Source organism: Daphnia magna, linkage group LG2 (assembly GCF_020631705.1).
Source record: "Daphnia magna isolate NIES linkage group LG2, ASM2063170v1.1, whole genome shotgun sequence".
NCBI classification, from domain to species: domain Eukaryota; kingdom Metazoa; phylum Arthropoda; class Branchiopoda; order Diplostraca; family Daphniidae; genus Daphnia; species Daphnia magna.
In genome coordinates, this window is record NC_059183.1 from 2,016,321 (window position 1) to 2,041,891 (window position 25,571).

The 25,571-nt window shown below is 39.0% G+C and overlaps 1 protein-coding gene and 3 long non-coding RNA genes across 10 annotated transcripts; 2 read left to right on the forward strand and 2 right to left on the reverse strand.

Annotated features, from left to right (window-relative positions):
* Nucleotides 1–4,412: 4,412 nt before the first annotated feature.
* LOC116917155 (death-associated protein kinase related) lies at nt 4,413–14,423 on the reverse strand. 2 transcript variants are annotated; one of them, XM_032922524.2, is made up of 8 exons: nt 8,725–9,766; nt 8,587–8,662; nt 7,729–7,941; nt 7,468–7,606; nt 7,272–7,398; nt 7,155–7,203; nt 6,756–6,935; nt 4,413–6,319 (listed from the first exon to the last, which is right to left on the reverse strand). In XM_032922524.2, the coding sequence occupies exons 1-8, from the start codon at nt 8,846–8,848 to the stop codon at nt 5,287–5,289; spliced, it is 1,941 nt and encodes a 646-aa protein (XP_032778415.2). In that variant the 5' UTR covers nt 8,849–9,766; the 3' UTR covers nt 4,413–5,286. The 2 variants fall into 2 exon arrangements, with proteins under 2 accessions (XP_032778415.2, XP_032778416.2); XM_032922525.2 differs by lacking the exons at nt 8,587–8,662; nt 8,725–9,766 and adding an exon at nt 13,824–14,423.
* Nucleotides 14,424–14,530: 107 nt separating this feature from the next.
* Nucleotides 14,531–16,934, forward strand: LOC116917156. 4 transcript variants are annotated; one of them, XR_006643877.1, is made up of 4 exons: nt 15,047–15,374; nt 15,448–15,575; nt 16,449–16,668; nt 16,736–16,934. It is a non-coding gene; the product is annotated as an uncharacterized LOC116917156 (long non-coding RNA). The 4 variants fall into 4 exon arrangements; XR_006643876.1 differs by having other exon boundaries at nt 15,048–15,374; nt 16,449–16,607; XR_006643878.1 differs by lacking the exons at nt 15,047–15,374; nt 16,736–16,934 and adding an exon at nt 14,531–14,657 and having other exon boundaries at nt 16,449–16,694.
* Nucleotides 16,935–18,497: 1,563 nt separating this feature from the next.
* Nucleotides 18,498–20,639, reverse strand: LOC123469970. 2 transcript variants are annotated; one of them, XR_006643262.1, is made up of 6 exons: nt 20,503–20,639; nt 20,222–20,382; nt 19,976–20,160; nt 19,124–19,892; nt 18,959–19,066; nt 18,498–18,897 (listed from the first exon to the last, which is right to left on the reverse strand). It is a non-coding gene; the product is annotated as an uncharacterized LOC123469970 (long non-coding RNA). The 2 variants fall into 2 exon arrangements; XR_006643261.1 differs by having other exon boundaries at nt 20,222–20,578.
* On the forward strand, nt 20,634–23,177 carry LOC116917154. 2 transcript variants are annotated; one of them, XR_006643259.1, is made up of 8 exons: nt 20,634–20,779; nt 20,854–21,186; nt 21,253–21,455; nt 21,549–22,166; nt 22,230–22,315; nt 22,375–22,542; nt 22,609–22,716; nt 22,783–23,177. It is a non-coding gene; the product is annotated as an uncharacterized LOC116917154 (long non-coding RNA). The 2 variants fall into 2 exon arrangements; XR_006643260.1 differs by having other exon boundaries at nt 22,233–22,315.
* Nucleotides 23,178–25,571: the final 2,394 nt, after the last annotated feature.

Sequence of the window (25,571 nt, forward strand, 5' to 3'; positions counted from 1 at the left end):
CCCTCGTTCCAGGCGAGACGATCGTGTAGACTACTCAGTCTAACTATCTCAGGCAAACTCCTTCTATCAAGTCAGCCGTTGACGTCTCGCCAATCCTACTAAGGTCGAAAAAGTGGATTTGGACCTTTTCTGTGAATTGCTTGAGGGTTGCCGGATCTTGCTTGATCTCTAACTGGTCCAGGGCTTGAAGATGAGGGGCCCGCATGACTTCTTGGCTACCGCAAGTTTGCTTCAAACGTATAAGAGCTTCCATATAAGCTGGTTCCCCGCCACCCACCGTAGATCACATCCAGACAATTACCCCGCAGGTACCGTTTCAGCAGTGCCAACTTCTCACCTGGCAAATTCACAGTGTCGTGCACCAGAGTAAGGAATAAGTCGATCCATGAGAACCATTCAAGGGATTTCCCATGGAAAAGGTCTAAGTCTACTGATACTGTCGAGTGAAACTTTCATTGACCGGCGTTCGGTGATAAAGTGCCGGAACAGTACTAATCTATCCAGTCGTCGGGTGCCTCTAGACTATTTACTCGAGACTGCTCGAACATTCTTCGAGGTCGGAAGAGCCAGTCTGCGACGTTTTGGGCCGCGATCGGTTTGTAGTTGTGGGTGGAGCTGAAAGGTTCTTGGTCGTCGATGCTCAATTGCTGCAGATCTCATTCTGCTTCTTCCGCCGCAATACGGGTGGCGTCTGCTTGAATTCTGGCTTCATCGACTCTCTGATGAGCAATTGCGAGTTCTGCTGCTCTCGCTACCTCAGGTTGATCGACGACTGATGGCGGGGCTAACTGCTAAAGAAGCTTCCCGAGTACCCGATTTTCTGAAGGTGGTTCGTTGGCTCTTGATTCTAAATTTTCTCGGGCTGATTCCCTAACTTCACCTATTTGCTGAACGTAGCGTAGGTGGATCGCGGCTTGTCTGTCATTCTCCATTTGATCGGCCTCCGCGTTCAGCAGCTGTGTGTGTAGACGAGTCGCCGTGGAGGACAGCCTTCTTAGGTGGTTGATCAGTCCAATGATGGCCCCTCGTGATCCGTGCGAAGTAATCAGCAAATTGATTGGACAACAGGTTGTAATTACTTGCGTACACGTCACTTTCCGCTGTCTCTTCCACGTTTCGATGTCGATCTCCTTCGGGATGAAGTTGCAACCTACATCTCTTGCGATTTCGCCGTCCACTAACGATCCTGCTGCCTCTGCCATGCTGATAGCCAGGGGCGTCTCCGTCGAAGGGCTTGTCTGGGAGATAAACGGAGAAACTGGTGCAGGAGAGCCTGCTGGTGAATTACTATTAAAACAATTGCCAGATATCTAGCCTCGGCGGCTAAGAATGAAACTTAGAAATTCACTTTTCTACTCTAGGTCGAAAGATCAAATGTTCCCACGTTTGGAACCGGTATCGTTTTCGTATGAAAATGGCGTACTGAAAACAGTAGAAAACTCGAACAGCGTGACTGTGTGGTATTTTGTGTAATGTAGACTCGTTATGACTAACTTAGGGAACAGACACGAAGACAAAAGTAGAGAGGGGAACAATAGCGAAGCGTGATTTAAAGTTGGCTTAGCTGCCAAATTAGGTAACCGGTTGTTACCGGAACAGCACGATCTGCAAAGGGTAACAAAAAGATGTCGAAAAGTGGGGCTGGGCCCCGCGTCCAATGGGTAGGTATTTGGGCGAATGGGTAGGTCTTCTCGGCAAAAAAATTGAATCCGATGGGTAATGGTTCATGAGACTTTATGCCCACTACCTACCCGGGTTTTAAGTGGGTAACACAATTTTGACACCGGTTCCATTACCGTTTTAAAAACCTGGCTAGCCCCGTTTTTCTACCCGATTACCTGTTTTCCCCCGATTACACGGGTTTTTCCCCGGAATTTAGCCATGTGCTTTCAATTTCCGCCACAAGATGCTATTCATTCATCAGGAAACAAACTTTTTTGCTACCCTCCCTTTTTTGTAAGGCTGGCGCCATCCAAATACCCGTATTACCCATCAAAACCAGCCCAGCCTACCCGTCTTGGCAAATCGGCTACCCGGATCGACCATGGGTGACTGTCTTTGGTGACGATCTGCGGGTAATCCGCGTTTCGAGAACCGGAGCCGAGCGCTATCGAAAATACCCATAGATCCTTTTCATGAACTTCCAAGGAATATGGAAAAAACAAGAAGAGGCTGCAAAGGCAGACTCTGTCCGTCATACGCAAAGAAAACTGTCGAAGATATCGCAACAGGATAAAAAATCTTCAGAAGTCGTTGCTAAATCGGATTTGAGAAAGAAAAAGAATGATGCAAAAATTGTTCATGAAAAGGATCGAAAGAAAAAAGAAATCTCTCCAAAAATCATAAAAAATATTCCACTTCATGTAAAGGCAAAGTCTAATGTAATTGAAATGGTTCCTGTCCTGCGAATAAGTGCAAGGAAAAAAACTCCCAAATTAACCAAAGCACAGCAAGCAGAAAAGGAAGTGTGAAAGGATTTGCGACTTTTTACTTTATTATCTGATGTTGAAAAAAAAATAAATAAAATGTGTTTTTAATTACTTTTTTTGTTTATTCTATTTTAAGATAATTAAAAATGAATTTGAAGCTTCAAATCTCTGCTGTAGTGTAGCCGATAAGCGGAGAAATCTAGATCTAGATCTCTATAGGGCTCGGCCCCGTGTCCAATGGGTAGGTATTTGGGCGAATGGGTAGGTCTTCTCGGCAAAAAAATTGGATCCGGTGGGTAACGGTTCCTAAGACTTTGTGCCCACTACCTACCCGGCACAATTTCGAAAACCGTTTCCATTACCCGGGTTCAAAACCCGGTTATCCCCGATTTCCTACCCGATTACCCGAGTTTTTCCCTGAAATCAAGTGACACCCTTTGAATTTCCCACCACAAAAAATTTTTTTTTGCTACCCTCCCTTTTAATTTAACTTGGGGCTTTGCAAGCCGCCATTTTCCAAGATGGCGGTGGGTATACCCGGTTTGCCCATCAAATCCGCCCAGCCTACCCACTTTGGCAAATAGACTACCCGGATCGCTCATGGGCGGCTTTTTTTGGCGACGAACCACGGGTAAACCGGGTTTTCGAGAACCGGGGCCGAGCCCTAGATCTCTAGCACAAGACATTCAAATAAATGAAATAGGCAATGTTGCGAAAGGCGCAAATTTCAAAAAATTGTGAATTTCAATCACAAATTTAAGATATAAATAATTGCCTAATCTAGATGAATTAGGTATTTAAGGATAGGGAATTAAATTAAGCTTAAATGAAATCAATTTCTGGACACATTGATTGGTAATTTTATAGATAACGAACGAAAAACCCCAATTTTTACTATACCCCCGAGAGGCGAGGGGGCTCCTATACTAGCGAACCTGGCGGGGAATCTTGGGACCCTTTACTGAACACCCGCCGGTCTTGGGCATAGCCGAGAGTGTACTTTTCCTATTATATCGTGCTCAAATGATCGGATCGGCGATAAATTTTTTTATCTTGATCGGGATCGCGATCGCGGCAAGTCTGCTCGTACTCCCAGATTACTTAGTGCGTTACCAAGAAACCCCATAGTCACCATAATAGTTTTTTTTCTCCAATGTTTGAAGTTCTTCTTTGCTCAATGTTCAAAAACTGTGTAACGTTGACAGTTTGTTTATTGTAAGAAATAAAAGACAAAAAAAAACAAAAAACGAAAAAAAACAAAAACAAAAAGGTTCTCTTCGAAAAATTGTGTCAGCGTGACAGGAAAATAGTATATTGGGTCAACTAGACCACATAAATGTCGGAAGCCCTAAAAATAATGCGTCGCTGCAATTTTGCGTTTGGATCACGTATTTGCTACAATAAAACGCAAATTCCATTTTCTATAGTAGAGCCTTAACGAAACGAGTTCAAAAATGTTGAGCTCCAATAGCAGGTGACGCCACACTAAATTATAGCGGTACGTGCATTTTAAGAGGGGTCAAAATATTCATGCATTTCAGCAAGCGTGCACTTATGTGTCAGACTTTCCTGAAATGGGACAATTGGAATGCGGGATGACTTTTGCAAGAATGACGCATTAGTCGGTTGGTTTAATCGTCAACATACGTACAGGAGGTTGCAGAAAAATGTGTGAGGTATGGCCTGGTATGTCAAACAAAGCATATAGGGAAAACTGCCACATATTTTTGCCCTATACTGTACTTTGGCTATGTTGTTTTTCGACTGACGTTGGTCAACACCCAAATGTTGGCAACTCCAAAACGAGGTGTTAGGAATTTAAAAAAAAAATTCTGCGATCACCTGTTGCGATTCACAAATTAAATGAACAAGATTCAAGAATTTCTCGTTGATTTTTTTTTTTTTTTTCAAAATTTCGCGTTTGCTAATCCTACAATTACCATTTTTACTGGTTAATCAAATAAATTAAAACATGGTCCTCTATCCGGGTGCGAATTACAATGTATTGCTCGACTTCATTTCAACCAACAAAACCACACAGTTACTGGGCCTTTCCAGCATTGCTGATTAACGTTTACCTCACTTTGCTTATGCTGCGTTTCCAAAATTAAGTTACGCGGCCGAAAGCGGCAACTTTTCAGATTGAAAATTAGATATCCAGGGAAACTATATTTATGGCTGAGCAAAATGCTGGGCAATCGGGTACTTTCCGTTTAGGTAAACAAAACGTTATTTAGATTTAAGACCTTTAAAAGGCAAAGCTTTTGAAGTTATCTACAAGTCGGAATGATACTGGGTGACTCGGGCTCTTGTACAAATCGCCGAAAGTGACGCAGAAATAACTTGAAACACGGCAATTCAGGATGTGGAAATGAACACCTTTTCCAACGTCAACTTGCGACTTGGTTCTCACCATGGCATTTTCATCTTCCTTGACACACAAAGCAAAATCAATTTGTTTACAGGCACTGTCGTTAGTTATTATATTAAGAAATATGTCTACGGCCTAGACGGCAGGCGGATAATACAAAACGGGAACGGAGAAGCGTTCTGTTCAACAATAGCAGGACGTGTGTGCGACAATGTATGAATGCCTCTAGTGCAAGAGTGACTAGTTACACATTTTTTTTTTCTTTTTCGGTGAGGGAGTTACCTTTGACATTGTTGACGAAGTTTGGAATTAAATAAAGCAAAGAGGGAAAAAATAATGGAATAGATGTGAACTTCTTTCTTGCTTAGATCTTTTAAAGCTAGGTGAGTTCTGGCCGACTTAGTTATGACGACAAGGGCAGGGAGCACGGATATGGAAAACGGAAGGAAATTCTTGATTGCCATGGCAAACAGTTACGCTAACGTTCTAAGACGTGGTAGGACTGTTGGTAACCGACTGAAACTTGACCACGCGAGATCTGACAGTCTCTGCTTTGTCTAAAAGAACAAGAGAGGCTTTAGTCGGCAAAGGCGAGGATTTGACAGTACAGGTGGGGCCTTTCAGCAACCGGGTTCGGACTTCGGGCACCTTTATTGCCGGTCGGACAGACAGCGAAGATGACAGCGAATGTAATGATTTTGAAAGATCCACTGTGCTACTTGGAGGTGAAGTATTAAAACGCTCCAAAGCACGGGCGCGGCTTCCCGTACACACTCTCTCCCACGGTCGATAATTGGCGGCTTCTTGATCGTTCGACGCAGCGTGATGTTCACAGTCTTGACTAAAGAGATGCCGAGGAAGACCAGCACATGTTCCAGCCGTGGCGGGAAGGAAACGTTCCCACGTGCGACGCCATAGACGTTGAGCTGCATGTGAAGTATCGGAATATCGACGCAATGCAGGTTGAGTCCACTCCGATGGTGTGTCATCCAACGATATGATGCTGGAACGGTCACTTGAGGAATCAGCCGAAGAGATTTCGCTGACCCCGTCACTGCCGTAACCTAAATCGCTAGTCCGATCGCACGACGTTTCTCTACGGTTCGTTGGCGCCCGCAAACGAAATGGCAACGAATTCCCTCGTCGACTAATGGGGAAACTAGTGAAACACGAGTCCTCGGACACTGCGCAAAGTTGCGGCTTATTTATATCAGTACGCGTGGGAAGAGCGACTAGCTTTGTAGAGGCCGTAGCCAAAGGCACTGCATTAGCGGGAGAACCAACTCCAGCTTGGGGATCCGATTGGCCATCCACAACCGTTTCGTCCAACGTGTCTTGAAACACGCTACCCGCATCCGTTTGATCGTCTCCGAGATCCTCATCATCGGGTACGATCGTGCTGTTACACGACAGCGTGGAAGAATCTTCGCAAAACTGCAGGAATGACGGGATTTTATCGATGGAAGAGCCGACACATAACCAAGGATGATCAAGGCATCGTTGAGCAGTCAGCCGCATACTATGAAAAAAAAAATCAATTTGGATCACAAAGATCCATTTAGTAAACTGCATAAATGACAAGCTTTTCACCAATAAAACATGTTAGATTCCAATTAGATTTGCTCCAACAAAAATATTTTGCATATAAAAAATTAATAATTGCAAAACTATGCCATTCGTATGACGTAATAACTTAAAGTAAGTCTTAAAAAGAGAAGACTTAAGGTAAAAAGCCAAGTTGTTTCACGATATTTCGCTTATTTTCAAGGTTTTCCTTTTGTGTCATCTGGTTGTGCATGAAAAAGCCAGTTGGAAAAGCTTGGAAATAAGGGAAAAGGTAAGGACACCCGAAGCATCCGTGCATTGTTTCTGTACTAGTCTTAAATGTCTGGACTGGTTCCTAGATTCGCAGATGTTGCCTTGATTCAGGACGAGGAACAATTTTGGATATTTACCTGGGGTCCTGGGTGAGAAGACTGGAAATGAAATCAATGGCTGTTGCAGAAACATCATCGAAAAGATCACTAGGAAATTCCAGTTGGCATCGCGTGATATTACAGAAAGTTTCCTGCTTGGTTTCGCCGCCAAATGGCGTGCAACCGGTGAGCAATACGTACGCCAGAACGCCAACTGACCTGTTCGTATGGAAAAATGACGAATTTATTTCCGGTTAGCCTTCGCAAATGCGTAGTTTAACGTCTATTTCATGTCCTTTAGCGGAGACGTCAGTTGACTAGCACAAATGCGTGTGCCACACCAAAACTACTTTTCCAGTCCGAATACCAAGCTGTGAAATTCCCGCTAAAAAACAGATAGGGATTTTTATTCCGTTCACTTGACCGAATGAGACTTACCACATATCTGTTGCCAAGCTGATGGGTTCATAGTTCAATATTTCCGGAGCTGTGGTAGAGGAAAACGATTCAGCATGATATATTGTAAGCGGTAAGCTGATAAACTACGATGCTTACCAACATAGTCAGGAGTTCCTAGAATTTCGCGAACATCCGCTCCACGGGCGATATGCCTCGCGATGCCAAAGTCACACAGTTTTATATCACATTCAGGGAATGGTCCGGTTAATAGTAAATTTTGTGGCTATATTAAAACATTGTGTTCAGTGTGCATAGCGGATACCTATCCCCATCAATGGATTAAACATCATACCTTCAAATCCAAATGTGCTATATCGTATTGATGAAGAAATAATAGTCCACTCAAAACTTGACGAAGGAATCGGATAACATCTTTTTCCTCCGGTATTTCGTCGCGATCTAGCACACTTTGCAGTTCTCCTCCCGTTGCTCTAATAGGGAGAACAATAAACATCAGTTGGGGTCCGTAATTGTTTCCCTCTCGTTTCATTCGTTTCATTTTGATGCGCCACTAGGACGAACATAAAAAAGAACAATAACAAATTTCACTTGCAATTGTAAAATGAGGACAGTCTCTCCGGGTGTGTCATACACTTGTTCTAGCCGAACAATGTGTGGACACGAGCGGCACAAGTCCAAGGTTGCTGCTTCATGCAAGGACTCAGGTGTCAGTCCACCACCTCGACGTCTTTTTCGTATGACCTTGGCAGCAAATTGTTCTCCGGTTAAGATATTCCGGCATCGCTTCACAGCAGCAAACTTACCCCTGATAACATGTGATTAAAAAGTAAATTTTAGTTTTCTTCAGGGGCTGACTGTGGATTACGTAATACCAATAGCTCTTATCTAATTAGAGAAAATACTGGTGACATTCAAAGATTATTTTAACATCTGTGGATTAACATTGTACACGAAATTACAGAGTTACAAAGACAACAGAGCTTCGATGATTAATGTAATAAGTATCTTCCTGTTCGAAAAGTGGTTAAATATCTGGTATAGAGAACCACCGGCAGCGAGCATTAATCAGCTAGTGTTATTTTCATCCCACAACTTATCTCGATTTCTTGACGTTCAAGTGTGTTGGTCAAGTCGCAAACAGTACACATCTCAGTATTTAATAAAAATCAATGACGAGGAAGAACTTGTAAAACGCGTATAGGCGAACTAGTACGACTTTTTTAAGGGCTGTACTTTCAAATTGTAAAAAAAAAATAAAATAAAAAATAAAATAATAAATTAAAACTTAAATTGCTAAGCTAAGAGAATGATTATTCCGGATTGTTCGCCAACGGCAGTGAGTATCTCATACAATTTACAGCCCTCCTGGTTAATTTCAGGATTTCAAATTTCAACTACCTAAAGTTATTAAATTATTAAAATTTGTTTTATTCAATTTTGTATTCCTAACCTTTGAAGGCCGAAATAGCTCCGACTGAAAACACCATGAACTGCCAGATGTGGACACTTTGGCAATGAAGTTGTATCTATAACATGGCTATGCTTGCTCAACATTGTTTGCTCAACTTTATTTTCTATGCTTACTGACAAAGCGAATGAAAAGATGGTACAGAAACAGCTTGAACTTCCAGGCGAGACAGGATGCTTAAAAGGTTTTGTCGTATGTCATGAAAATCTGACGACGCCATTTCTTTGGCTGAATGATACAGCATGAATTGAACCAAAGCAAAAGAATGCTTATTTTATCCATTTCCTGTCGGACAACAGATAAGTGTGTTGCCGAGATAGGCAGAATGCTAACCCCTAAGCAGTCAACGCTATGGCGCCGCATACTTTTAATCACTAAAGGTTCTAACACTATTTCTCTCATCTGCGTTCAGAGACGCCGTTTTCCAATGAAACAACATTTATAAGAACTGGCCTTCGCCAGGCCATCGGTGGCGGTTAAATGAAAACATAGGAACATGATGCAGACAGGCTTCAAAAGCTTTCAAAAACTTTCGTGCGAAAAGTAACCAAATAACCAGGTCTACAGGAGGGTGTCCTAAACTTGTCAAAACTAGACCTTCATATGACTCACACTCATGACTCGTGAGGATTATGTTGCAAATAATATTTGTGTTTTGTACCTCGCGAGAATTCTTACTCCAAATGCTATCCTCGATCGTTTTTACCTTGCGTTGAATTGGTTACTTTTTTCGATTTAATCAATCTGGATTCATGTGATGTGTAAAATCCAATTTTATTGGCTAAACGCCCAAAATTTGGAAATTTGTTTTTTTTTTGTTTTGTTTTGTTTTGTTTGATTTTTTTGTTTTTGTTTTGTTTGATTATTTTTGTTTTGTTTTGTTTTGTTTTTGATGAAATCTTGACTTATTCCCTTTTCTCTCTTTCTCTTAGGGAACAGAGAAAGGTAAAGACTTAGTAAGGGCAAACGGGAGGCCTTCGCATAAACTAACCGAAACGCAAAAAGCAAAAACATTTTCAACTCTTTGGCGCCCATTTTCCAAAGGCGGATGACGACTCCATGGAGTCTCCGCCAATGTTAATGAGATAAAAGTCAGGGCTGATGCTGCCACGTTTGGTAGTTCACCATTTAAGGACAAGCAAGGTCGACTGCTATGAATCCAGCGCCAGTGACCGTAAAAGGAGAACAACCATGAATCGAGAGACGAAAGGAACGGGAGGGGGAATGGACTGGACAGACGAAAGAAAAGAAAAAAGCAAAAAGAAAAGAGAAAAAAAAAAAAAACAAACAAAAATTTACAACTACTGTATGTTTTTGTGACTGGTGTTGTGGTCCAAGTTGCCCAGTAAAGTGCATAATGCTGCACCTGATCATTGCGAGCAAATATCTTAGATTTCTATGAAAAAATTGATTTTACGCTCAACGATAAGCACAAAAAACTACTTGGCCACCCTATTTCCCATTAAGGGATGACTGCTTGCTAGGCAAGCAGTGTGTACGCTCTTTCTTTTTTCTGTTGGCTAACTCCGAGAAATTGCAGTCGAAAGTGCGGTTGTCAAACGTCCGTCCGATTTGTAATAATGGTAAAACCAGGATCTGTCAAAACTATATTTGATAACGCTGGTTGAAACGAGGACATCTGAGCGACACGTAACTGACCCTAATAAAACGGCAGGCATGCGTCTAGACACATTTGTTTTGTAACTTTTTCAACATTTTCCAATTTGAACCAATTCATGAGGCATCGTGAAAATGAGCAAAATCGTGAAAATCCTCTCGTTTCGTGAGCAAGGTTTTCTAATAAACATGCTAGCAAAAGATGTGGATAAGAGATATGCAACGAGGAAATTGTAAAAGGGCATTCTACGCAATATAAGGGAAACTGTAAATTGCAGCAACTACAAAGCAAACCGTCCATAATTGAAAACAGCATACTGCCATATGTTTGCCTTTGGGTAATGTCGCTGGTAAATCTTGCCCGATACTAGGATAGGCTGGCTAGGCCTTTACGCTAGGAAACGAATTTTTGTTGTGTCCGTTATCATACTTTGCACCTCGTGATTCTTTCCTCCATTATCGAACAAATTCGAATGCATGCTGTAAAATCAAGATTTGTCGTTGCAACTGGCTTTCCCTTAGCCTTTTCCCAACTCACTGTCAAGCCCAGTTATCCTTGTCAATATTTGTGTTGCTTGATCACCGTTCGACAGACTGTTAACTGCTCTATGAGGTGTCCAAGAAAACAATTTGGCAAGAGAAACCAAACAAAAATGTTTCCGGAAAATGGTCGAGGCCGGCACGCAGACTATTCGTACTGACGATGCAAATCGAATACGGATGACGTGTGGCTTCGCTTGTTTCCGTAACAATCACAGCTTGAAATACTGGCAATGAGACACTCATTGCCTTCTCTCACATCTTCAGAGACCTTTGCTTCCTCTTCGCTAAAAATACCCAGAGGAAAAATCTAGAAAGACGTTTGATTTGCAGACGTCTTTCATGCATGTGATCATTTGGGGAATACTCCTACTGCTATAGATAGCCAATTTTGCTACTCTTAACACACATACAACTAAGGGCATTATAGCTTCCCCGTTTGCTGACGACTACAAGTGAAAACTGGCTGTCCACATACTTACAAATGACAAGCTGTACCGGTTATTAATGGTTTTTATTTTATCTCTCAAGTTCACGAAGAAAAAACCAGTATCAGAAACGGAAAAATTGCCCCGCTAAATTTTGCATTGGACAGTTCAAGTGTTGATACTATACACTAGTTTCGATTACTCGAAAGCAAGCAAGAAACATACATAATCCGGTTCTAGCTTAATCCCTTTTTGAAAATGGAAGGTATTATATGCAAGGAACAATGCAATAGTTAATCCCTTGTTCCTCTAACTAGTTTCGAATTAGTCGCTTTCGGTCGCTTTGAACATAAAAATAATCACACTAAAGAATAAAATGGCCAACGCTCGAATACGACGCTAATGTAACAACAATCCAAGTTTTTCACTGTCAGGTATCATGCAGTTAAGCGTCAGACAGTGGCATAGCAATGACGGACAAGTTTCAAATCAAAGTGGACTAAAGGCAGGAATCAATCGTTAAGGTAAACTATACAAGGAAACGATAGCGGTTACCCGAGCATCTGAAATGTACAGACTTTGTGGTGCTCTTTATACGAATCTCGGACGATTATACCATACTAAAGGAATTACTGCGATAGGACTTAACGGCTGGGTGCTTAATTCACTATCATTTTTTAAAAAATGAGCTGATAGCATCAAGTTTTTGCCCATGTAAAAAAAAAAAAAAAAAAAATCTATCCTTAGTTCTAAAATGGACAAAAAGCCTTAGCCGCCGAAAATCATTTTTCTGTCTTATCTATATCACACTATTTACAAACACAGTTGAAGGGAAATGTTTTAATTGTGGCAATACATAATTTGATTAGACACCCTCACGGGAAGGAAAATATAAAATAATTAATTTGTCACGTAACTGCATATAAGAAATGTCGGATTTGTAAAGAAATCGAAATTCGGTGCACGTGGAAATATGGACCAGATGATTTTTTTTTTTTTTTTTTGTTTCGCCTTCTTGCTAAGCAACTGGCAAATCCATCAAGATTCTTTCGGTTTAGAATGTAAATGAGCCAGCCCCGGAGAGGTAGGAACGGCAGAGAACAAGGAATGCCACTTGGTCAGCATTCGGCTAGGCGGCCGTTTGAGCGAAGGCGGCGCACCCTCTGCCCTCAAGGAATAAAAAATAAACGAAAAAAGATTCGAAAAAGGGCTCGCATGACATAGATGTTGGCTCAAGCAAAACCCAGTTATAATTGATGGGACGCAGACCGAACTAAGAAATGAATATTCGGGATAATGTTTTCTAAAGAGCTGTCGGAAGAGCTATAAAAGAGAAAACCAAAACATGCGATGAAGGAGAAAATTGCAAACTTGACGTGCACAAAGGAACAGAATGTAAGAGATAACCATTTTGATTTGACAGCAACAGAAACGACCTTCGTCGTTGTCAAACTTCCTCATCTCGTATGTAGATACAAGATCCTACTACACTTGTTTCCCTTTCGTTATGGCTTATAGAAATCATGAAATTTGTAGCTCATACTTTGACCATGACCCTCTTACCACGATGACATATGGCAGTCGTTTTCTCTTTCCTTAAAATATTACGTCAAATCGTCGTAGTAGAACAGCTGAACAAGAGAATTGGAACGGAGGGCAGCTATTGCTTTACTGTGGGATGTGTCTTAGCAAAGCTTCACATAAGCTTGAAGGCAACAGTTTGGTTCTTCAAGAATCAGTTCATTTTATTGCACAACACCACGTCAGTAAAAGCACCGTAAAATAAATGAAGGAATACACCAGTATTATATATTGTCGAATGCCAACAAACATAATCTGGCGATCTGTGACTGGTCAATGTAGCGGAAGTTGAAAGGGTAAGTAGATTAAACTGGGGAGGGGGGGGGCAGTCCAACAAGGAACTTTTTATCAGCAGAAATCAAAACAGACGTCTGATTATGAAGACTATTTCACAATCACGATACGAGTAGTGAAGCAGACATACAACTACAGAGTCGTAATCAAAATAGACTTTGGACAAATTTGGTTCGCGCTCATTTGGCAGCGCTAGCCGCTTCATCCAAACTATGAAAGAATTAAGAAAAAAAGAGATAAAAAGCGAAGTAAAATTCATTAAATACGAGAGGTAGTGAAATAGAGAGATACACAAAGGGGCCCCAGACAGCCGATTAAGACTAGAAGAGCCAAATTTGGATGGACAAGGTGAAAGTCGCTGTAACCAACACTAGAGAACAGCTTCGCAAAAAAAACTTCCTACAGAGAAGAACGAACATTGCCTTTTAGGCTACACAGCGTTTGAGTCCTAATACGTTTTTAAATCCCTCAGTTCTTTACAAAACAAACAAATATAATATAAATAAAAGAAGTATTTCAAAGTAATGGCATCCGGTTTATGTTACTTGGAAGATAAGAACCATGTCTGCAAATTACTTGAAATCTATGTGGCTATGCAATACACTTTTCACTGGAATTTTCTTTCTCACTGGAACTTCATTAATTATACCAGCAACATTTTAAAGCTCATCTCAGGCTAAAATACTATGGTTTAATTTTTAGGGTAAAATTGAGCTAAGTTGAGAAAAATCTTGTCTTGAGGAATTAAAAGTGGTATACCTTGCAAATGGCTGGTTTTCTACTGTGTACAATTGATGAAGTGGTTCTCGAGCTACCAACACTTCTGCCCTAGATGGACATAATGTCAACAATCCAGGTATAGAGCTAACCGTTAAAGATGCCACCGACTCTTCTAATCCCATTCCTGCGACGGATTCACCATCAATTCCACTGCCACCCACCATTTTCTTTGCTTTATTTTAATTTTTTCAATTTTCAGGACAAGTTGCTTCGCTGTTGTTTTCAATGAAAAGTGGAAACTCAAGGAAACTGCTTCTACAACTTCAACACTGATAAATCGTTCAAATACCCAGATTCGGTTATGCTTTGCGTAAGAGCCCCTTACTCTTTGCAGTGGCTGTAGAAAAAAAAATGTTTGAGCACCAAATGTCAGCGATCGAAGGTTGCGTTCGGGATCAAGTGGCCATGCTACACCAACCGTCAACACATACTGAAAACAACATGGAGTTGTCAAATGTACACTTCTTGGAATTGCCTTATGCCTGTATGATCGGGGACGGAACGAAAGGCACAAACTATTTCAGAAAACCGACTAATTTCACCAAATTCCGTCCAGACTGCAACTTGAGAGTGGTCTGCTGGTGTGCGTCGTCATTTACTTAGCCCTGCCCAAGGAAAGCCAGCCCTCTGAAACAAGCCGTAAAGATAGCTGTATCGATATAAGTATCGACTAATATCGAGTGTATCGATCGAAATTTACAAATCAGTTTTGAAGACGGCCAACCTATTTCCTTTAAGAGCGTTTCAGCACAGACAAGAAACTTTCCAAAAATCGTAACGCAAAACCGAAATTTCTGAAGAAATTATATTGAAGTAGGTTCGCATCGTCATCGACGTTGACAATTAAATTATTTATACTTCCGGTGCAGTTTGCTGAACTTGTAGACCTGATAATCTTAAGAGAACTGTGTTACGTATGTATATGCTCGTAATGGCACAAACGACACACCAACAAAGTGTTGCCAAGTCGGTTACAACAGTACAATAAAGGATTAAAATTCGTAATTTAAAACATTACAACATTAAGCGATATAAAGAAATTAAAAGTTTCACGACAAAGATGATCATTGGTGGATGAGCTTGTTTTTTTGTTAGCTTCTGAGAACGTAGCAAGTTGCCTCTGCATGGCCGCAGGTCTGTGACTTTACATATGGTCCTCGCGGTTCTCTTTGCCTTAAAAGGGACTCGAGTTATTCATTGCTGACGCACTTCAAAGTCGAACTGCAAGGGGCACAAGCTACTCTTGAGATAACAGCCAATCTGCGGCCTTGAAGAATCACAAAAAGTATAGCTTTCAGGTTGCAGCATTCGGGATCTGCCCGGATCTGCGTATGACACGCATGGGCAGCGTCGAAATAGCCTAGACGCACGGTCGGAATGCCCTGACTGTCTCTAACGAATTAATGTTAGAAACGAGCAAACTGAACGAGGCTGTGAATTCATATAGGCGCGCGATGAGAAGTCCAACGTAGCTAGGTCCAATTTCGGGCGCATGTGTTTAACGCTCTTTAGATATCGAAGAAAAGTCAGGTTTCGTTGGGAAAATGAACTAGGCCTAGCTTACTTTATTTGGCCTAACAAAGCATGTTGCTTTACATCCTAGGTTCCAGAGTAAGTGTCCGTTATCGTCTACGGTTAAAACTGAAGTCCCATCCAGCCGAGTTCAAGATTGCCTGCTTCGTCTGAAGCAAAAGAAAATCTCCTGAACCCACTTCAGTCGGTATTTGGCAGGTAATTATTACAAAAAAACTTCTCTGGCTTTTAGTCTATTCAGCGGCTGTATCGTATTAAGCAGAAAACATAGGTCTACTGTAAATAGTAGCTATTTCAACAAACATATACGTAGTTAGCCCTACTGTACTGTATGTACCGCGTTATACTGATGTCGCCTGATGTGATACTGATAGGCTACCTTTATGATTTTGCAAAATTCTTAATAAAGGAACACTTTATTTGTCTGGCAATGAAAATTCGACATTTATGAGGATGGCAATAGGGAGTATATACGGATAAAGATACTGTGTGTACAGAGAAAGTCATGTCCATGCTGATACGGTACTTAAAGCATGGAATCAGTGACCGAAATGTGGAAACACCATGATGAAATTGTTGCTTAATCCAGCCAGTTTTCTATTCTAGATTAACGTGAAACGCCACACTTCGAAAATTTTTAGTGTTTTGAACGTTAGCCTGAGAGATTTTGAAAGACTTGGATAATCATTTGGAATTAGAATCATCTTAGTTGGTGTAGGATGTATTCATAGGTCGTTGATAATGGCCTACCTAGTTATAAACTAATTTTAAAGTTTTACTGCACCGGACTACCTATTTGAACTAAATCAATAAAATTCGTACGGTACTCAAACAGCTCACTACTCCATCGATGTGAAGTACAAAAAAAAAAAACAAAAAAAACAAACAAAACAAACAATAACAACAACAACAAAAAACTATGTTTATTTCTTTTTAATATATGTGGATGTTTATTTTTTTAACGTACAGTTTTTAAGCAAACAATGTAATATTCCGGGTAGTATAGTGGCAGTTGCATTTCATAGTATCATGTTGTAACTTGTAATGCTTTTGCTGTTCTTGTAATTTTAGAGACGCCGCAATTCTCAACTGGCAGTGAAATGTCTCCATAGGCTACTAGACGGCAGGAATTTGTACCGAGAGAAAGTGCTTCATGTTCGTACGGCACTTAAAGCGGAGAATCAGCGACTGAAACGGGTGGAAATACTGTGATGAAACTGTTACTCAATGGTAGTAGTTTTCTATTTCAAGCCACTGCGAAAGCCGTAACTGCTGTGTTTTGTCTCTGAAAGTCTGAATATACGCCATAGCTTTTCAGCGCCTTATGGAAACTCGCTAATACTATTTTAATTCTTTAGGAGTTCATGGATCAGGTTGGTCGCGCACGCCTAGACGAAGCCTATGGCAAAGCTGCGCCGTCACTTTTGGCCAATAGGGAGAGACACTTATCGTCCAGACGACGCCTATCGTCAGCTGACAGAATGGACGCTTACAGCTGTCAAAAATTTATGTTTATTGTTTTTTTTTTTTTTTTATTTGGTTTTAAAGTGAGTTGTATTTGTGTTTGTATTTTTAAAATCTATATATATGTTTAAAAAGAATAAACTTTTTAGTGAAAACAAAATTTGCTGTATTTTATTTCTTTTAGAACTACGAAACAAATTTGACATTAGAACAGAAGTAAGAATATATTATTATTTGATAGGTAATATTAATGAATTTCTTACCAATTAACGAATTTTATTTAGGATTAGTGAAATGTATAAAATTTTTACAGTGTTACTCAGCCAAAGCTTTAAATTTGCATTCAGTGTGTTGGCTGCGTTTTCCATCCACGTTGGGAAGCACACTTTTTGATTAAGAAGGTAATCTATTGTTGCATTGTAAAAAAATTAACACACTTATCAAACAGGTAACTTATTTCACAAAATTTTAATGTTATAGCCCTGACATCACTCTTTTATTTTCCCTTTTCCAGGTATCGGAATCCCACTAGGTTGACCGGGGCAACAACCAACAATTGAATAGTCAATTAGAAAGCAACCTTCTTAGCCTACCATCAATAACTAAGACTATACCATTAAAGCTAATTATGTATTTTTCAATATTCAAATGTAATTAAATAATGAAACAATCAAAACAATTTGTTCATGTCACTCTTCACTCATTGTATTTGCTTTATGTTGTTTATGAATAAAACACTTACTGCTTACTCTTTAAAATACATTGAGTTTTTTTTTATGTACTTGGGTTCACATACATTCTTGGTAATTTAAAACGTTGGAATAATAATAAGTAAAAGTTAGAATTCAAATTTGAATTACGCGCGTTATCAAAATGGCCGCCGCAATGGATGCCGGGAAGGGGCCAAGGGGGGTACATTTTATTGTAATTTGCGGTTCTTAAACTATAAAAATCGAAGTAAAATATCATATTAAAACGTGCTAGAGATAATAAAGAATATCAAAAATAAGTTTTATGTTTATTTTGGTGTATATTAGTAACCAAACAACGTACCCAAAAAATTCTGTTTTTGGCCCTTCCCCCCCCCCCGCTAAAATGTCATAAAATAAAATAACTAATTACGTTCTAAGTTTTCAGCGGATTTACATAAATTTTACGTCAATCGATAGGTATTTAAAAGAGCTATCTATTTGGTGAATTTCATGAAAAAATATTGAAATGGAAGAAAATTCCATTTGAAAGAAATTTTTTGCGTTTTGTCGCTTAGGTCCAATATTGCGCTTGATCGATTAAACGCAAAAAATTTGTTTCATTTGGAATTTTCTTCCATTTCAATATTTTTTCATAATAGAAAATAAGCAAATATGGATGAACCAATCGTGAAAGAGCACGACGGCGGCCCTCATTTTTAGGCGCCAGTTTAAATTTCGTCTTTTCCCATTGAAAAGTAAACGAAACGCTGACCGGTGCGCCGTTGGCCAGCCAACCACTGCAATCAACACGGGATGACGGCCCATAATGCGGAACGCCTAATTTTCTGTCTATCTTTCATTTTATTATTAGTTTAGATGAAACAAATCGAGGCTACGTCATCTTACGAAATAGAAATTTGTATTCATCATTTATTTGTATATGATTTTTAGTTAAATGGTGGAGGCGATGTGACCATGCTGGAATTCATGGGCGAAAATCTGACACGCAATTTGAAAGTGTGATTTGGCGATATGGAAGCAGAGACCATGTTCCGCTGTGAGGAGTGGATGGTTGGGCGTCGTGCCCGACATTTCAGTCTTCCGTTCCGGATGGCAATGGGTCCATGGACCGACGCAGGTAAATCACTTGTTAATTTCAGCTTTTATTTGATTTTTAATTCGTTTATTAATAATTTGAGTAGTTAAATTTGCAAATCATCAAATATTATCCATTGAAAATAGATACGATTTAGTTGTGGGGGAACCAGGCCACCATCCGGAAGCAACAAAATCTGCATTCGTTACTGTTCTGATCTCCTTACAGTCGGAACATTTAAATTCAGCCCAATTTAAATCAAAACGCCCTGTTTCAAATGAGAGTTAAAAATTTTCTTTCCCATACTTTCAGAAAATCTTGAATCTTACCTTCTGTAGTAATTACGGCTATCTTTTTCAAGCCAGGCTGAACATGACAAGTCCCAGTTTTTAAACATGAAGGGCACGTAGTTGGTGCCACACAAGGCATACATACATCTAAAGTCAAAAAGATAAATTAAAAGGTCCATAATCAACATAAAATATTTTGTTTACCTTGACTTATAAGTTATAACTCTTCCATCAGAGTTAACAAACTGAGTAGGCAGCAGGATTTGTGAAGTGTTTTCAGAGAAGAGGGAACGTTGATGGAACGGAGAGTCAAAATGTTCTTCTTGATCACAGACATTGCAGTATATGTTGTAACAACTTTTGCATTTGGTGTAGAATGTCAACTTCATGAAGCATTTAGAGCAAATATTGGTGACATATGCTTTAGATGCAACAAAAGCTTAAAAAAAATTTGCCTTGAATTTTCCCAATCCCCAGCTCGTTCCAACATTCTGAGCTTCCAGCTTTTTCGTGCTCTTCTATGTTGTGAACTATACAGGCAGGATGTTTCAGCTGCTTTGCTTAAGAATTCCATCGTCAGCACCTCATTCTCTAGGACATTTCTTCTTTCCTGGTGAATGTCTCTTGAACCAGTCAAGACTTCAACGCTGGTTTCTTCAACTAAGGTGCTAGCACAGAGTTCTTCAACTATTTCACTGTTGCTTACATTCCCAAAATTGCAATCTTCTTGAAGAGCAGTGCTCAATGCTTTGGTTTTTGTCTGGGCCTTAACACCTTTTGGGTTGGTCTGAGATTTTTAACGGCCCAGTTTAACCATCCCTGTCCCAGTAAAAGGTTGCTTCAACCTTTTAAATTTTTTAAACTCGTTTCCTCTATCTCGATGGGCTCTAGACTTTAGAAGTGAACTGGCACTTTGCGACTTTCTTTCCACTATTTTCGTCGTTGCTTTTTCACTCACTTTTCCACCATGCAACTTTTCCATTTTGATAGCAAATTATGTTTCAAAATTGTGAAATGATTTCAAATGCTAATCGATACGTAATGCAATCTACTTACCTATCGAATAGACGATAAGTACCGTTCTTCGTAGGGTAAAAAGTGACGCCACAGCTATTGAATACGCATCGTTTAGTCGTGCGCGACCATTTTGTCTTCAGCAGACAATGAAAGTCCAGCAACGGGCTCAAGATAATTTGAGATGCTTTGGTCGCTTAGGTTATTAACAGCTTCAGCCAAGTTACCTAATATGTGTAGCAGATGGTTTTAATTGAGATAAATTTGATGTATAGAATCCATACTAACCTGACTTGTTGCTTTTTAAGGAGGGTTTTGACTTATTTCCATCAATATAAGTTGTCTTTATCACCCTAGTTTTTGTTGATTCAGACATTACACTTTCCGGAGCTTTCTTCCTAGATCTTTTGGGAGCCGATTCCTCCTCCTTCCACACAATCGTTTTTTTCCTACTCTTTTTAAATTCCATAATGAATTTTGATCAGATTTTGATTCAGAAATGTGAACAATAAGCTAGGGAAATCAACTGCTAAAAAATGAATCTGTCAAATCAGACGACGAAAGTGCACCTTAAAAGTCTCTACGAGAAATCAAAAGACGGTTGTATTCCGTGATCCCATGTAAAAGCAGGCTTGTAAAAGGGTTGTCCTAGGCCAACCCTTTTACCTAATTCTCAGAGCCAAAGGGTTGGCCTAGGTGACGGAGACCAAGTTGGATTATCTAGTTCATGGACTACTTTATTGTTAAGGACGGGACTCTTTCCCTATCTCGCCTTGTTAAAGGGTGTCGGGTGGGCTATTTTCATGAAAAAAATAAAAAAAACGTCGTTAAATGCAGCATTAAAAGGTTATTGTAACCATCTATTTTTTTCTTTATAAAACGAATCATTTAAGAAGATATTGCGATTTTAATTTTGGTAGGAGGGGGAATTGGGCGGGCCGACGGTGCCATCTATCAACCAAAAATCGCAAGTTCTTGCTGATTGACAACTGAACTCGAAATTGTAGGGTGCTATCTATCAACCAAAATCGCATGATCTTGCTGATTGACAACTGAACTTGAAACAGGGGTCCTCACTGTGTTCGGAAAGTTCCCGATAGGGTTTGGGTTGTTTCTTGTTACTTGCGATCATATGCTTGAAAAACACAATTTAACAAGAGTTCTTGTTACATCGTGGTTCAGAAGACACCGTTTGAAAGAAACATCCAGCTCAAAGCACAGTTCAAACTGTTCTTATCCTTAGTGGGACAATGGTATAATATGTTTGCATGTTATTTCTTTCAGTTCAATTTTCTGTCATACAATGTTTTCATCTCCAGGTACGCCCTCTATCAGCAGCCTTACAATGTGCTTCATAAATACATCAACCCCTGAGATCGTTGGAAATTGTTTGTTCTCCACCTTTATTATTCACATGCAATGTCGCCGAACTTTGTTGTTGTGTGCGATACGTTTGTCTAAGTGGCAGATAGAACGGCTAATTATTTAAATCTCCCTTCGGATAATCTACTTCTCTGACAAGGTATTAACCTCCTCTTTCTTTTTTTTCTTTTTTTGTGCTTGTTTTAGACTTTATTGTCTGTCATCATATAAGAAAATATTAATACTTTAATAGTACTTTGAGGCCGGAATTAATTGAGTCCACTTCGCATATGGCTTCTTCGTGCCGTTTGTTAATTCGAATCATTAGCGCACGAAGAACCTTTCATGGAAGCTGATTAACAGAATTTCTGCTAGATGGCGGTGACAGTGAAGGACAAACAGTTTGTCTGCTTGAGAAGAGAGAAATAGTTAATCTGCTTTAGAAGTCACGTTGACGTAAGCACGTAAGGGATTATTATTTAAAAGAAATGGGTTTTTATAATTTAAATGGCAGTAAGAAAGCAAAATAAATGTTTCTGCTACCGATATGACAAGGTACAAGTCAAATGTTTTATTATTCTGATTTTCTGAATCCTCATTCTGCTGGTCTTGCCTTTATTGGGGCCGCGGTATATCGTGTACGCGTACCGTGTACCGTGTACCGGTATATCGTGGAAAACCATCGTGGAATGGATAGCCCCGCCCAGAAGGGGAGGAGCCTATTATCGTGGAATGGGTCGATTTCCACGGTATATCGTGGAAAGCGATCGTGTACCACTATACGTATATATACACAGCAGACAACAGGCCCAAAGAATCAAAATTCAAACTTGACACGTGTGGTGAATTGTTTAGTGACTTCATATACAAGGTAATTTGATAGATGTGTATATAAGTTATTTCCATATTATTTTTCTAACATATCTTAATTTAGTAGTTTTAAGTACAATGTCTTCCAGGCCAAAGAGAAAATGTAAAGCCACTAATCCGCCTCTGTCAACAGTGTGTACAAGTTCAAAGGTTAGTTAATCCTAATCATAAGTCATATAAAATTAATTAATTAATTGTATTTGTATTAGGCTATGGATCCGGTAAGCAATGACCCTTTGTCAGCTTTCATGGAAGAGGATCAGTCTATGTCCCCCCAGCCTCTCATCATAGATGAGTCGCAGGCTGAAGTGGGTGAGACAAATGTTGCTGTCCGAGCAGCCACTGATGAATAAATAATTGCTGCTGGCACGACTCAGGTAATTGTGTATTCTTTTTCATTTGTTTAATACATAAATTTTTAAAATTTGTTAACCCCTATTTAGGAATGGAAAATGACTGCGGAGAACCTTGCAGAGGAGAACTGTACCCTAAAGGGCAAGGTTAAGCTGCTGGAAGAAGCCTTAGTGGCGCAAAAGGCAGCCTCTGACGAGGTAAGTTAAACACTTATTAATTTAATAGCTCTATTTTGTATTTTTAAAAAATATCTCCATTTCCAGAAAGTTACTTCCTTGGAGTTGGAGCTAAAAATTGTGACATTAAATTGTGTACATGTGTATATAAAGAACTTATAGAATAACTGTCAGTTCTTAACTATACAGTTATTCTATGTATTATAGTTATATATAATACCTATATATAGTATCCTTATATAATACCTATAAAGAGGTATTGTTTAGAAGAACTAAACACAGGTACTATATAGTACCTACATTTGTACAATACTATATAAAGCACGGTAAATAGTATTATATAGTACTTGTATATAGTATTTATACAATATTAATTTACAAAAATTTATTTATTCATTGAATAGTACTGCTGTATAGTACTACTGTATAGCGCTACTATATAGAAATACTATATAGAACTACTATATAGTATACCACTACTGTATAACACAACTATATAGAACTACTATATAGAGCTACTGTATAGCACTACTGTATAGCACTACTATATAGCACTACGATATAGAACTACTATATAGCACTACTATATAGCACTACTGTATAGCACTACTATATATAACTACTATATATAGTATATAGTATTACATAGTACTTGTATGTAGTAGTTTAGGTACGCACGCGGGTACGGAAGCGGGTACGCAAGCGGCTTCCCGATCGTCTCCAGCTCCATCGACGAGCTCCCGCCATGTCGACGAACAAACTAATAATTCATCGGCTGAAGAAAGTGGCAACGAGGAAGAGGAAGACGAGGATGAGGAGGAGGACGAGGACGCTTTTCATGCTCTAAAGGTAAGTTCGCAGCAGTCCTATTATTTTTCTATTGTAACCAAGAAAAAAATCGTTGTAGGACGCGTTTCCAATAAAAAAGGAAAACCTTACCAAATTGAGTACCGTGAATGAGCGAAAGTTTGTCCTGAATCTTATTGGGACGCTGTATTCACGGCAATACCTCCGTCTCCACAAAAAAAGTAGTACGAAAGCTACGCATGGGGACGACTTGAAAATTCCTATTCCGCGTGAGCAGTACGTTCAAATACAAGGTAAGAGTTTTTAAAATATTATTTAAGATTTATATTTTAATCATATTTATCTGCTTAGATGCCATTTGCTCCATGCTGAAGGTGAAACTAACTAGACATCGTTTGCCACCGAAACTGGAGTTGGCTATTTCTCAGAAATTTAATCAGGTGCGTCCAACGGCAGCAGACAAGCGTAAATTGCGCCACTACTGGAAGATGCAAAATACCCAAAATCCTTGAAAACTGTGCATTTATTATGGTCTGCATAATACAAAGAAATTGTGTTCTCCAATGGTTTCGTTTTCATTTTATATTGTATACATAATATAATATATTAAGGCCACTGGGTAAACTAAATAATAATAATTTAAAAAAATGTACAATGAAATGCGGTGTTGATGCGTGTACTTTATAGGAGAATTTCTGAGAAAAAAGTATAACATATAATTATAATACTATATAGAATTACTATATATAAGTACTATATGGAACTACTACATAGAACTACTATATAGAACTACTATATAGACTTAATATATAGAACTACTATATAGAACTACTATATAGTAGTACTATATAGAACTAAAATAATACATATCAATATTTATTTATATAGATATAAAATATTAACATGGCCGCGCACATCTAGATGCCACTTATAGTAAAGCTGCACCTGTACTTTTACTTATTGCTTTCCAACTAGATGATGCCTATTGACTATGCCTCTTGATCAAGTAGCCGACGGCTACTACAAGAAAACAGAATAATTGCCGAAATGATGGGTGCCGGCGTGCTATGGCAATTTTTGTTTTTCGAAGGTTTTAGATGTAATTGTTCCAAATAAATTACGACCTATATTCCAAAACCTGGCTCCATGGTTCAGCATAAACGTACCATAAAATTTATGATTTCTTACAAACCCAAGTAGCCGAACATAAGGCCTAAAATGTATTTATTAAATTTAGTAAATTTTCCATAACACCAAAAATACCTAAAATGTTTTTTTTTACATCTAAAATCTTAACAAAAACTAATGAGTTTTAATGCTAAAGACTCGCGTGGACTAGAACTTTGGAAATATATATAAATTAATGTGTAATGTGTACACAAAAATTTCTTTTTGACCGAATTTGTTTTTCAAAGAAAGTCGCTTATGCCCGGTATAGACTTAGCGGACAATTTCTTTCTAGAAAAGCCAGTATAAATTTTTTTTATTTTTCTGAATATTATTTTTTTGTATAAATTTATAAATATTTAGAAAGCTCTAGTCAACGCGATCGTTTTGCACTAAAATTTATTTGTTTTTGTTAAGTTTTTGTGTGTAAAAATTAATTTTCAAAAAAGTTTTTTAAAAAGTGTGTAGGTGTCCCTCTATTGGCAAAATTTAGAATTTTTGAAATATTTTGGTCTAAGATCAACATAAATGATGCTCGTTTGCTAGCATTTCATAGAAAATTTTATTAGCTATATATTTTTAATAAGTGGATTATTTTTGTGTATCTTAGAAGTTAGAACCCGTATATTTACTTAATTGCTGGCATAATGGTGGGAAAATACATGTACATGCATTAAGCCTTCCATATGGTCCATAAGTATCATCTAGTTGAAAAGTATATACAATACTATGTAGTACTATATATACGTACTGTATATAGTGTAGTACTATATAAAACTTAAATAAAAAAAAAGACAATAGCAAATGCATTAGGCGGATAATTTGTCAGTAAGGGATTAACGTGGCATGTATTAATCAGCAGTAAATCAAAACAAATTCACTTCCATAATGTTTATGTATTA